Source organism: Elephas maximus, chromosome 9, assembly GCF_024166365.1.
Source record: "Elephas maximus indicus isolate mEleMax1 chromosome 9, mEleMax1 primary haplotype, whole genome shotgun sequence".
Classification (NCBI taxonomy): domain Eukaryota; kingdom Metazoa; phylum Chordata; class Mammalia; order Proboscidea; family Elephantidae; genus Elephas; species Elephas maximus.
This window is the reverse complement of record NC_064827.1, coordinates 30,416,025-30,430,296: the sequence shown is the minus strand read 5'-3', so window position 1 is coordinate 30,430,296 and position 14,272 is coordinate 30,416,025. Positions and strand designations below refer to the sequence as shown.

The following is a 14,272-nucleotide window of genomic DNA, read 5'->3' as shown; positions in this document are numbered from 1 at the left end:
AGAAAACAACCCCAAGCCTGGTCCCCGAGGGTCTGCACTGGGCATTCCCAGGTGTCTCGCCTTCACCTGGGCACCGCTTTGTGAAGCCTCCCAGCCGGGGATTACCAACGCAGGAGGCGTTCCCTTGGAAGGAAATGGCATTCTTGTTTCTCTCTTGTTCATTTCATTTTACATTTTTGGTGGCGGTGGCAGCGGGAGGGGAATGGGGTGGTGGGCGGGTGCCTGTGAGCGGATGGGGACGGGGAATTGTCTCTGGTTAAAACGGTCTCAGCGATTGTTATTTTGATGCTTATTTAAAGAAAAAGAGAAATGCCACATTTACAAACAAGTTTCGTAGGGTGTGAGTTCTTGCCTTTTCAGTAAAAAACCACAAAAATACGTGGAAGAAAGTGAAAGAAAGCGCTCCCCCTCCCCCCCCCCCCACGAGCTAACGCCAAAGACTTGATTTAACACCCTTCTGCTGCTGCTGGGGGCTCCAGCAGTGGCTACATTCCAGCAGTTTTAATCCGTTTTTTATTGTAGGACTAGCGGAGTTTACTCAGGGGCTGGGACGGCTCCCCAGCTGGCCGCTCTCACCCTCCGGCGCCCCCTTCCCGCCCCTCTCCCCGCTCCCCCCCCACCCCCAGCAGGAACCTGTTACTTTAAGCGCGGCGTTCCGCGGTGGCGGTGCGGGCCGCCGGGGTTTCGGGAGGAAGCCTGTGATTGGCTCTTTCGAGCTCCCCCTGGCTCGCTCGCTCGGCCTCCCCGCGCGCTCCGCCCCGCCCGCGCGCCCTCCCTCCGCCCCGTGAGGCTCGGAGCCCCGGTGTCAGGCGCCACGGCGCATGCTCCGGAATCTCATCTTCTGGCCCTGGAGCTGCTGCTGCTGCTGCTGCTTTTGCTTTTGGGGCTGAGTTTAATAAGCGAGCAAGCGAGCGAGCACGGGGGGAAAAAGGCAGAGAATGTCCGCCATCTACCCTCCGCTCCTGGGCGCGCTCTCATTCATAGCAGCCTCTTCATGAATTACAGCTGAGAGGGGCGGGGGAGGGGGGACCACACAGCACCCCAGCAAACCTCCGGGCCCCCAGGCATGGCTAGCTCGGTAAGTACATGCAAAGATAATAATAAAAGACCCGCTCCCTCCCTCCCTCCCTCCCTCGTCCCGCGCCGCCGCCGCCGCAGCCCAGACAGCGCCAGCGCTCCGCGGTTCCAATTAGAGAAAGGTTGGTACGGCTTGCAGGGAGCTGCCGCCTCTCCCTCAGCCTCCTCTCCCCTCCCTCGCCCCCCTCCCGGCGCGCACACACACTCACACTCTCTCTCTCTCACACACACACACTCGCCCCGCCACCCCCCGCGCCTCCCTCCCTCCGCGCCTCTCTTTGCGATCGCAAGAAGCGCACTCACACACTCGCTCTCGCTCACACGCGCGCACTCGCACACACTCGCCCTCGGTGGAAGGAGGCGAATAATAACTCAGCCATATTTCAGCCGCCGCCGCTGCCGCCGGGAGCCGCGGGCACAGTCCGGGGACACGGCGAGCAGCCTCAGCGGCCGCACCTCCGCGAGGCGCCGCGGCCGCGACGATGGTGCGTTCTCCGCGGCGCGCGTGCGAGCGGGAGTGTGTGGGCTGACAGCGGCGGGGAGCACGCAACTTTGCCCCCGCGCCGGGCGCTGCGCAGCCGAGGCTCGGCGCGGGTCCGCCGCCGCGCTGCCTGGCTACATCTCATTTTGGGGGGGAGGTGGGAGGTACTTTGGGGCCACTTTGGCTCTTGGAAGTATGTGGCGGGGGCTCTGGGAGGCTGGCCTCACCTTTCGTGGGGGGCTCTTCACTGGGGGGTGTGGGGTGCTTTAAGTTATGGATGGCTCGGCGTGTTTCCCTGCTGGGTGTGTGTGTGTGTGTGTGACGTCTCATTTTTGTGGTGCACTAGCCCCGGGGTAGGAGCCTGGGAGTTTGTGCCCATCAGCAGAGGCTGCCTTTAGTTTCCATTCCGCCTGGCACAGCGCTCCACACGCACGCACACACACACGTACACAAAGACTTCCTCGGCGTGTGCCTGTCGCCGCGGTACTTTCCGGGAGGGGGCTCGCCAGAACCCCCCCCGGGGTCCTAGCCACCTCCCCTCCCACGCCGGGAAACCGCCCCGGCATTGCCTCCTAATTGTCTTCTAATTTGTTTCCGATGCATTTGTTGTCGTGCTTGTCGTGGCTGAGTGTGCTCTCCCTCCTCCGTCCACCCCACCCCGGACCCTTTCCCGGCCGGGTAATACGGGGGGTGACATTCCGTTACAATCGGGCCGGTGTAGCTGCGGGGCCCGAGGCGGGGCCGAGCGGGCGGGGTGTATTTGGGGGTGTGGGGTGTGCGCGCCCACGCGCGTGAAACGTGGATGCACAGGGCACCGCCGTTTCCTTTTATGTGCGTTTCAAGAAGGAGGAAAAAAATGTCAGGCGCAATGTTCAGTGCCACACGGTCGCCTTCCTGTTGTTCAAGGCTGTCTCTCCTCCCCCTGCCCGCAGTGTGCCGTGCAGGTGAAGCTGGAGCTGGGGCACCGCGCCCAGGTGAGGAAGAAACCCACGGTGGAGGGCTTCACCCACGATTGGATGGTCTTCGTTCGCGGACCGGAGCACAGTAACATACAGCACTTTGTGGAGAAAGTCGTCTTCCACTTGCACGAAAGCTTTCCTAGGCCAAAAAGAGGTAGGGCTCCAGTACAAAAGGGGCTTGATAAAAAATGTACTGGCTCGCGCTGGAAACAATCGCTGGGCCCCAGCGGTCCCCGTCCCCCCCGCCCCCTTCCCCCGCCCCCCCCCCCCCCCCGCGCGCTGGCCGGTGGAGCCTCGGGACCCGGGTACGCGGCGCCGGTCCGGGCTCCCGCCCTCTCGCGCGTGCCTTCGGCTCCGTGAAAGTCACCGCAGAGAAAGGACCGTCAGGTGTTGAGTGTTTATTCATCCCCAGCCAGCCCTCGTCAGTCTTCTGGGCTTAGCCACAGGATCTCTGGGGAAGGTGCAATTAGTTGTTGGGGTTGGAGGTGTGTGGGGATTGGGGCTGGAGGCGATAAGCAGCTTGTGCTTCTTTTCCTAGAGAAATTGAGATTTACCTGTGTGTGTATTAGCAAAGAATACACTGGATGTAGTTATTGTTCCATCGTGAGAAGTCGACTCTCTGTAGGGTCTTCTCTGCCTTCCTGCCTGTGTGGGTGCCAGTTGCGATAGACTTTTTGTGTTAGACAACTTCCCCCACCTCTCCCTGTCAAGATTTAAAATTGGGGGCTTACTGGTTCCTGGCCCTCAATGGCATGTTAGATTCTGAGCAGGGCTCCCAGGTGTCTGAGCAATGTGATCTGCAGGGAAGAGGGTCCCTGAAAAGGTCGAAGCTAAGTTTTAGAGGAATGGTGCTGTGTGCCTTTTGCTTAGTCCTTCCCCACCTTGGTTCTTAGCCTTGCTGTCTAGTTTGCATAATCCTGCTCAGCCTCTATGGCCCCAAACATTTTCCATAAAGGGCAGGACAGTTTTGAAAAAAAGAAACAGATTGTCATTTGCAAAGATATTTAAAGGGGGTTCAGGAAACCCGGATTTCAGTTTCCTCCAACCTCTGGGAAGCTACTGTCTGGTTATGTTAGTTGGATTAGTAGAGGTAACAGTACAAATACAATAAGGTGCTTTGTTTGTGAGCAGGTTTATTTATCTAAGTCCATACAATGGTTAGTAGTTATCTTCCATTTGACCTGTAATCTTTATTGGCATCTAGAACTCCTGCAGTTTCTTAGAGCAACATCATAATAAATTCCATTCCACTTAGAGCTCTGTGGAAATTATTGAACATTCAGGAGCTGAATAAAGAAAGGAGAAATGCTGTTTGCCTTGGAGGTGGCAGAGGTTTGGGTTGATGCTTATTTTTGTTTCCAAGGCTCGTGTAATGGGAAGTACGATTGTGTTTTTTTGCCGTTAGTGGTTTGGTTTATAGCTCCTCTTAAAAACTTGAACAGTTAAATTTGATGGGCTTTGTTGGATAATTAATAAATGAATTCACCTTCTAATGAAGGGGTAGGAATATGCATCGGCTATAGAGAAAAAATTTTTAATTTTGCAATCATTTTATGTGAAAAAAAAAAATGGCCAGAAATATTATATTTCGTATTTCCTTAAAGCTTTGGTAAAGATGAGTATTGTCACATTTTTGTCACTATGCGAGGTTAGGTATGATTTGTCTCGGAATCTGTCTTTTCATTTGTCTGTAGAGCCACTGCAGAGGAGTTTAAACAAAAGAAACCACCTTCTAAGATCCTTGGTATGCACTATTACTGCTATTTGCCAGCTATTCACTTGAAGGTGAAATATAATTCATTAAAAAAGCAGCATTTATTGTGTTGGGAAAATTAACTCAGTTGGCGGAAGATGTAGGTCTTAAGGTAACTTTGTTTAGGCCCTTTTACAATCAACACATGGGCATTATGAAATTAAAGATGATCAACTTCGTCCACATCTCATAGCTGTATCTCTGCTTTGGTGGGCGTGTGCAGTGACATCCCCTTTATTTTCCGTACTTAATGATTTTCTGTCCAGCCTGAGGGAACTTGAGGGTGCTGTTCACACAGCCCACACCTGGGAGTTGCTGCTAGGCGTGGTAAGCCACTTGATAACAGTGATTTCTTCTCAGATATATCACCAGTGAGAGATGTCTGCTTGTTGGTTGCACTCTTCAGTTTTTATTCTCAACCGTGGAGTTTCTTTAGGCAGCCTGTAAGCCATTGTTTTAAAGTGTTTATTTTGGGATTTTTATTTGTATGTGTGCTTTCCATGATGTGACAAGTCCTGGGAAAAATGCCAGCTTACATAGCCCAGGAGAGACCTTGTCATACTGTAATTACACATGATTCAGTTCGCAAGAGAATGTTTCTCTGTTCGTTGGGAATAGTTAGTTGTACGTTCAAGCAACACCAAACATGTCACTTAATCCTGGGACTTATTTTTTGGTTTATAGGGTCTTTCAAAATGACAAGCATAAATACAGAACAGGAATGCCAGACATTTCTCAGTCTGCCCCTGTGCGTTTTAAGGTGCTATACTTGCCATGCTGTTGACTCTCAGTGATAGGGCAAAGTTTTAACCACTGAAAATGGGAGAAACTGCAAAAACGACTTTGTGAGAAATTTGAGTTACAAAATGTTTAAAAAGAAATGCACATAATCTAAGTTAAGCTGTAAATGGTCATTAATAATGATAAGTGAAATCACTTACACCATATACAGCAGATTCACAAAGAGGAATCTTAGAATTGAGGATAAATTGCTCAGCTGGAAAGATGGATGAGTCCTGAGGTTCATAATTCTTTGGTTTAAAAAAGTGATTTGATTTTCAGGTTGATTTCCTTTGCTTCCAAGTAATATTATGAGAACTTGTAGAGGAAGAAATTATAGAATTTTCAACTTGCTGCCTAATGAGAATTACATATACCATTGCAGAATTGAGCTAATTGGATTTGAATTAATGAGGTTTTACTCTGCCACCAAGTTGCGTGGGAGACCTTCATTTAAAATCTACTAGCACTAAGTCCTAGAAAAGAGATCTTGATGAAACAGTGAAGCCTGGAATATCCATTAGGCAGGGCAGCATATGCTGCATTTTTAAATTGTCTGTCTGCAAAAAAAGTCCATATCTTATTTATTAGTACCAAAGATTTATAATAGTCTGATATGACTGAAAGGAATGGTCACATTCAAAACATTTCATTTAAAATATTAATATTTTCATTTTCAGCATGTGAATTTAAGTGAACTTTCTTTCCAATTACGGCCATTCTTACTCTTGCAGTCTGCTCCATTGACATGTATAATATAAAGTCTGTTGCTTATTATTCTGTGTGAGCTAATTTGGCCACCGGTGTGATTTGATAGCTTTTTATTTGAAGCCTTAGTCCTTTGAGTGGGCAGATAAAGCATAATAAATCAACACATAACTTTACTCTGATTTAAGTGTTTGAGCCCAGCTTTGCTGCCTAGTTCTGATTTGTGTTAAATGGGTCTCCTGAAATAATTTGGATAGCTTTTGATCAGAGTATCTAATATTTGAAGATTATTTGCAAGATACTGTGTGCACCTGGCATATTTTCTCTTCCGAGGCATTTAAAAGACTTAAGGAGAAAATGCCTATGGGCGATTATACTGACAGGTTCAGCGAGTGCTGTAAGATTTTTGTACAGTTCTGCATGGAATTAAGATGACCAGTGAGAACAGCTTTACTACTTGGCATTTCGAAGCAACATAAACCATAATTTTCGCTGGCACTTAAAAGCCGAACTATGGGAGGAAATCTCACATGCTTTTGTGGAAATGTAAACTGAGTACGAACTTTTTTTTGAAGGGCATTTGCCAACATTCATTAACATTTTTAATGTTTATACCCTTCGACCCAGCAATTTCATTTCTAGGGATTTTCCTACAGAAATGGCTTCACAAGTGCATAAAGATACAACATGTTTCTTGGGACTTGTCTTAGTGGTGGCAAAATTTTGGAAGCAAGCCATGTAGGGGATCCTAATTTGGAAACCCTGGTGGCGTAGTGGCTAAGTGCTGTGGCTGCTAACCAAAAGGTCAGCAGTTCGAATCCACCAGGCACTCCTTGGAAACTACGGGGCAGCTCTCCTCTGTCCTATAGGGTTGCTGTGAGTCAGAATCGACTCGAAGGCAGTGCGTTTGGTTTTTGGGTTTAACTGGGTACATTTCAATGATGGTAATCCATAAAAAAGAGGTAAATTTACTTATAGATGCAGGAAGATGTTTAGAGATATTAAGTGAAATAGAACAAGTTGCTAAATCAGTATGATGCCATTAAAAAATGTTTATACAGATAAAAGTGTATATTTGTGTGTGTGTGTAGAAATAAATTCTGGAATAATGAACACCAAATTTATCAATGGTTTTCTTTCATGAGTGCTTGTGGTATTGGTGGTGATGGTGGAATATTTTTGTAGAGTTTGATGTTTTTTTAAATGTTAATTATATGTATTGAAAACATAAAATGAGAATGCATTTTTAAGATGGAAAGACAAAGAGTAAATAACCAATATAGAATACTGTCTTTTTAACAGGGGTTAGCATGTAGCTGTCTAAAAGTGATCTTTAACCATCTTGGAAAGATATTTTTGCTTAAGGGTGAGGAAAAGCTCGGGTTGGGAATTACAGACTTATACTGAAATGCTGACTTTAAGATACTCCTTGTGTGATCTTGGGCAAGTGGCTTCTGTGTGTATTTTCTCATGTTATGGAAATGATAATAGAATACAACCATTAACTCATAAGTTAAGAATTAAATATAAATCATTTATCTCAAAGTCATTGGTTGTAAGACCCCTTTACACTCTTAAAAATTGGGATCCCCCAAAAGCTCTTTCTGTGTAAGTTATAGCTATTAATATTTACTGTATCAGACATTAAAACAAGACACTAAACAAATTATTATTTTGTTTAAAAATAACAATAAACCTGTTACATGTTAACACATAAATAATATTCTAGTGAAAAAACTATTTTCTAAGACAAAAAAAATTGTGAGAAGAGTGGCATTGTTTGACATTTTTGTAAATCTCTTTAATGTCTGGTTTAATAGAAAACAACAGGATTCTCTTATCTGCTCGTATATTCATTCTGTTGTGTTATCGCACGCCGTGTAGGCGCTGGAAAACTCCACTGTACACTCATGAGAGTGACAAAGGGCAAATAACATCTTAGAGTTGTTACGAAAACAGTTCTAATTTCACCAAGCCCCTCAAAGGGTATTGAGGACTCAGGAGTTCCAGGAACCCTGACATAAAATTATTCAGCATACTATCACACACAGAGAAATTGCCTAGTAAATAGAAGCTGATTTTTTTTTTAACCGTTATTGTTGTTGCTAATAAAAACACTCATTAAATTGAAGAGGAAAAGGTAAACCTTCCAAGGTATTTGCATGATTAAATTACAGTGTAACAGTTTTCTAACAGCTCTTTTCAGTAAAGGATACTCCAAATTTGTGGTTTAACTGAATGTAGTTAGAATCATTGTATATTTTATGGTATATATTATCTGCATTTTTGCGTAGGTCTTTTATATCCATTATTTTAGATGACCTTCTGTAGCACTACTACTTTGTGAGGTAGGCTGGGCAGGGGTATCGATTGGTTTGATAATTTTTCCTTAAAGATCCTTTGTTCTTTCTCTTGGTCCTTTGAAACTTCCTTCCAGTGGGTCATTCTGTGGACCAACCTTGGCCCCTCTTCTTTTTTTTTCTGATCATCTCTTGCAGGTGATCCCCACTGTTTAATACAGCTTTTACAGTTCTGAGATGCAGAACATTTCTTGTTTTAACCTCTTAGTGATCTGAGTATCTTCAAGAGAGAAAGCTTGGAAGCTTAGCTACTTGGAGGAAGGAGTGAGGGAGTGTTAATTAGTTATACTAGTTATATGATTAAGCAAGAACCTGATATATTACTGAACTTTACTGGACTTTAATCTTCATTGAAAAGATTTTAGAATGTTTTTGATCCCTGAAACAATGTTTCACATTGTCCTCAAGGAAATAATATAGGATTCTATATTTTTTCCATTGGCTTTTATATTTCGTCTTTGTTATGTATTTACTCCTCAAAGAAGACCCTACCATGTAGAAAGAGAAATTTTCTTATCTCAGTTGTACAAATTAATGTTCTTTTAAAACATTTCGTTTTATGTGTATATGCGCATTTGTGACCAGTCTCTTTCATTCATCTCTTCTTTAATTTTTTATTCTTTTATATTTTGTAGTTCTCTCTATTCTTGCTTGTAGTGCTATATATATTTATCTGTTATTACAGGGAATTTGTACGTATTTTTTTTTTTAACTTTGGTTGTAGATGTCATGGAAATTGGGAAACTAAATCACACAGTTGTACAGTATAGCCTTTCTGAAGATTAGATATATCCCATTTTTTACATGCAATTAAAAATAATGTGGTTCCCCCCTAATTTATACGTATGTGTTTTGTAGAAAAACCAAGCCATACAGAAATATAGAGAGAAATTATCTGAAGTATTCTTCACAAATAACCATAATTAATATTTTGGTAGACATCTTTATATATACATAGTTATTAGCTTTACATGTAAATATTAACTATAAATGAATGCTAGGTCATTCAACAAGTGTTTCTTAGAGCTCTTACTGTGTGTCTAGCACATTCTCAGGAGCTGGGCAAGAAGAACATTCCTACCTTATGGAATATCATTTTTTTAAGTTGCTAAATTTTATGGTATTGCATTGACTATGTAGGTTTATTATACTTTATTTGGACATTTAGACTGTTCTCAGTTTTAATTTCTTGTGAATAATGCTGTGAATAAGATCCTTGACATTCATTTTTATGGCTTTTCCAGTAATTTCCCAATGTTAAATTTCCAGAAGGGAGATAATTGAGTCAAAATGTATATAGATCTTAAATTTTGAGATGTGTTACAAAACTGTCCTTCAAAAAAGATTTTACCAGTTTGTAGTTTCACAGGATTTGGAGACTCCCCATTTCCCCCATGGCTGCCAATACTAGAAATTAACAGGTTCTTCCCCCACCCCCAATCTTTGCCAATCTGCTTGATGAAAAGATATCTCATTTTCGTTTGCACTTATTTGATTAGTAATACCATATATCCGTGTATCTTTCTATGTTGGTATGTATTTGCCATTTGTTTGTCTTTTGTGCCTGTTTTATACCCTTTGTAGTAATTCATGGCCTTTTAAAGATTTCTTGAGAAAAAAATAAGTACAGGAAAATACAAAGAATGGTACAATAAACATTATGGTCCCCACTTCCAGGAATGAAGAAATGTTTACATTTTATCACATTTGCTTCCGTTGTTTTGATGTTAGAGAATTACATATTGAAGGTTTAGCTAAACGTTTTAAATGCTTTCCCTACCTTTCATCTCTCCAGCCTTTCTTCCATTCTGTTTTTGTACATTTGCACATTTATATTGCTGCAAATAATAGTACCTTGTGTCTTACATCAACATGAAGTGTATCATACTGGGTAAATAATTTTTTTCCGTTGAGATAAAATTCACATACCCTAAAATTCACCCTTTTAATGTATTCAGTTCAGTGTTTTCAGTGTATTCACAAGTTTGTGCAGCCATCATCACTATTTAAGTGCAGAACATTTTTATGGGGTGAGTAATTTTTGCATTTTGCTTTAATCCCCAGTCAATATGTTTTCAACCCTATCCACATTTCATCTATAGAGAGCTGGTTGATTTCCTTTTCTTTCTTCTTATACTATTTCATTGTAGAAACATATTCCATGTTTTCTTTTTCTATTCTCCTGTTAGAGAATATGTAACTCATTTTCAGTTTTGTGCAGTTAACATCTTTGTACCTGTTAAACCGTGTGCAAGTAAACAAGAGTTTGGACATAGAACCAGAATTTTAGTTGTTGGGCTATAAAGTTGTTGAGCTATGTCGACCCTTTGCCATCAAGTCAATTCCAAATCATAGTGACTCTACAGGACAGAGTAGAGCTGCCCCATAGGGTCTCCACTGAGCAGCTGGTGGAGTCAAACTAACCTTTTGGTTCGTAACCGAGCTCTTAACCACTCTGCCACCAGAGCTCTTGTTGGGCTTTAGGCATGTGCGTTTTCATTTGTATTAGATGTTGTCAAATTGTTCTCCAAAGTAGTTGTGACAGTGTATACTCTAACTATCAGGGAGTGAGTACCATTTCTCTACATCCTTGCCAGTGTTGGCTATTTTAAGATTTCTTATTTTTGATATATGGTAGAAATATGGTATCTTTTTGTATTCTCTGGAAACCCTGGTGGCACAGTGGTTAAGAGTTACGGCTGCTAACTGAAAGGTCAGCAGTTTGAATCCACCAGGCACTACTTGGAAGCTCTGTGGGACAGTTCTACTCTGTCCTTTAAGGTCACTATGAGTTGGAATCGACTTGAAGGCAACAGGTTTGGCTTTTTTTTTTTTTTTTGGTTTGTATTCTCTAATTCCTATTGGGGCTGAGCATTTCATATGTTTATTGACCATTTGGGTTTCCTCTTTGGTGACTTCTTGTTTATATCCTGTATCTTAAAACAAAAAATCAAACAAACAAACAAAAAAAACTATTGGTGTGTGTGCATTTTTTTTTTTTCTTATTGCAGGATATTAATCCTTTGTTATTTTGAAAATATATTGTCCCTTTTGTTTTTTTTTTTCTCATAGCCTAAGTTATGGTATCTTTGCCATATGCAGGTTTTTAATTTTGTCTGCCATAATTGATCTGTTTCGTTTTCCTCTCCAGTTTTGGGTTCTTATTTAATAGTATGATTTGTGGGCATGGTAAAGTGCTTAACCAGCATGCTTTATATTTGCAGGGTACAGTGAAAGGTCTCTGGGAGATGTAAATAAGAGACAGAAGAGATCCTGCCTTCAGGGTGCTTGTGTCTTTTAGAGCTGGGAAGGACCCTTGAGATTCTTCATCTTTGTTTACCCTCTCGTTTTACTTTTAATCCGAAGTCTAGAAATGTGAAGCGATCTTGCATGTAGACACAATGAGTCACAAGTGTGCCTGTGCAAAGATAACTTTAATAATAAATGATAGTAAATGTTTACTTTTTAAAACACTGCGTAATTTATTCAGCAATAACTGCTTTTGTAGACATGATTTAGGATTTAATTAAATGGTGGTAACCACGGTAGACACTGTTTAAAAGGAAAAAGTTCTATAGCTACTTTCAGGTGAAATCAAATTCATTTTATTTATTAATTTAAGGTTTTCCTCTCAGATTAAATCATTGAAAAAAAATGTTGCTAAATGGTAAACCAAACCAAACCCACTGCTGTTGAGTCAATTCTGATTCATAGTAGGACAGAGCAGAACTGCCCTGTAGGGTTTCTAAGGCTATAAATCCTTATGGAAGCAGACTGCCACATTGTTCTCCTGTGGAGTGGCTGGTGGGTTAGAACCACAGACCTTTTGGTTAGCAGCCTAGTGCTTTAACCATTGTGCTACTGGGGCGCCTTTTGCTGAATGGTATCCCTTAATATTTTGAACCTGCCCCCCTCCTTTGGCAGGATTGCAGTTCCATGAAAGAAGCAGAACATTGTTTTGGGAAACAGTGCTGCATGACCTAATCCTTCTAATTTTAAGTGTGATAAGTTTTCGATGGTGAGGCCTGAAGAAGGCTATTATCATTGAATTTCTAAAAAAGATAATGCTAGTGTTTGGGTGTGATTTAGTTGGTATGTGGCTGTTAATTAACTTTTTGGATAAAATCAATGTATCATAACTTTTTATTAAAGGCAGTTGTGGCTTCTCTTTAACTTGATTCTGATTTTGGGAGCCCATTTATTTACAATAATGTTGATAAGTGATCATAAAGATGATCAGTGGAATTTAGAGTTATTACCCATGTTAGAAGATTGATGTTCTCAGAGTCAAATAATTTTTTTACTTTAAAATATTTAATTTAGCCCAAACTTGGTTTTTCATTTTGTTTTTTTGTTCCAGTAGAAACCATCAGTTATATTAGGCCAAATAGTGTGTGTATATCAAAAAAGGAAAATGTATGTTAACAATTTCCTTAAGAATTAATAATAATAGACTAGAGAGTAGGGAAATTTACTCACCTCTTAATGTTTCTCCTTATAAATTTAGTCTGCATGATACCTTTGAATTTTTGTAGATATGTTTTACACCTCCCCCAGGGTTGGTGTTGGGGAGACAACTACTGTTTGATTATTCCTGAGTATCTGTTCATTCTGATCAACATTTAAAACATTCGAATGTTTAAAAATAAGGTTCGTTGTAGGCTTTGTATCATCCACACCTTTTCCCCAAAATATTCTATCAACGTGAGTTGCTGAGTAATGAGAGCTTTTTTGAATCAAAGAAACATTCTTCTGTTTTACAAAATGTTTTCCTTCATTTGATCTTCTTCCCTGTTTCCGTATTATAAGCAGCTGTTTAAAAGTGACTTTTAGTGAAAAATAGAGAGTTTGGGCTGTTGGGATTTGGTTGGTTTTAGTGGAATAGGTTATTTCTAAAATTGCCATAGTTCCAGATTGTCGTATCAGAGATGCTTGCTCTGTGACTTTTCCTAAGTATGCACAAAAATGGCGATCAATGGACAGGGAAGTACTTCTTTGTAAAGAGCTCAGAGCACATGTTACATGCTTCAATCATCTAGCACTCACCTCTCCTTAGCTATGTATCTGTTGGTCCTCAGGTGTTACATTAGAGTTTACACATCAGATGAGATAGGGCCTGTGTTTTCATTGTAGATACTATGATACTTTTTATCAAGGTAGTATTCTAGACATTGAAAGTTTTTGGCAGCTATATAAAGGCAGATATTGCAAGTCAGAAAGAGGTTTTAGATCCCCTGACAGTAGCTTCCACTCCTCTAAGTGGTAAATTATTACTCAGTGTTCTAAAAGTCATTTCTTCTGTACCTCTGCTAATCGACTTTGTGTAAACAGAACCACCACTTGAATTTAGCAGGAAACATTGTGTCTGCCGAGAATCACATTTTCTAAAATGTGTTTTAGCTTATGTAATAGGCAAAAATGAATTCTTCTATCTTTCCTCCTTTATCCTTCAGATTCTTTTTCAAAAGCTAGACATAAATTGAGGGACTTGGCCAGCTCTATTCTTTTTTTTTTTTTTTTTTACTATGTAATCCATGAAATGCAACTGGCCTTTTAGTTTTAAAAATAGGAGTCAGATATTCCAGTAACTGGTAGGAATGAAATTTAGCAATGCGGCAGAAAAGGCCCTGGCCTGGGAGGTAGAAGTGATGTGTTTGGACTGAATAAGCTCTATGGGCTTTTCCAGCTTTGAAATACTTTTTCTGTAGTTTTTTTTTTTCAAAAAAAAAAGAATGAGTTCTTTGTCATTGATCTAGTGTTTTTATGATAACAATGAAATAATTACCAGTTATTAAATATCAACTGTTTATTGGTTATCGTGCTAGACTTTAGACATGCTGCTGTGTTTAGTTTCTCACTTTTCTTAGATCTAGTAGTTTGGGAAGATTTTTTTTTTTAAACTAATGTTGACATGACCATGAGTATATTGGAATTTTGCATCTCCCCTGGTGGCGCAGTGGTTAAGAGTTAGGGCTGCTAACCAAAAGATCTGCAGTCCAAACCCACCAGCCACACCATGGAAATCCTGTGGGGCAGTTCTGCTCTGTCCTATAGGGCTGCTATGAGTCAGAATCGACTGGAAGGCAATTGGTTTGGTTGTTTTTTTTTTTTTTTTTCCAATTTTCTTTTTTTTATAATGACTGGACAATGAAAT

At 41.4% G+C, this 14,272-nt stretch overlaps 1 protein-coding gene across 2 annotated transcripts in view; it reads left to right on the top strand.

Annotated features, from left to right (window-relative positions):
• Positions 1 to 811: 811 nt before the first annotated feature.
• MLLT3 (MLLT3 super elongation complex subunit) overlaps positions 812 to 14,272 on the top strand; it is a 298,768-nt gene continuing 285,307 nt past the window's right edge. The window contains exons 1-2 of one of the 2 annotated variants that reach the window (XM_049896452.1): positions 812 to 1,078; positions 2,491 to 2,671. In XM_049896452.1, the coding sequence (XP_049752409.1) occupies positions 1,067 to 1,078; positions 2,491 to 2,671 (193 nt within the window). In that variant the 5' untranslated portion in view covers positions 812 to 1,066. Of the gene's footprint in view, positions 1,079 to 1,297; positions 1,563 to 2,490; positions 2,672 to 14,272 lie in introns of those variants that run through there. The other variant, XM_049896453.1, reaches the window with a different exon arrangement.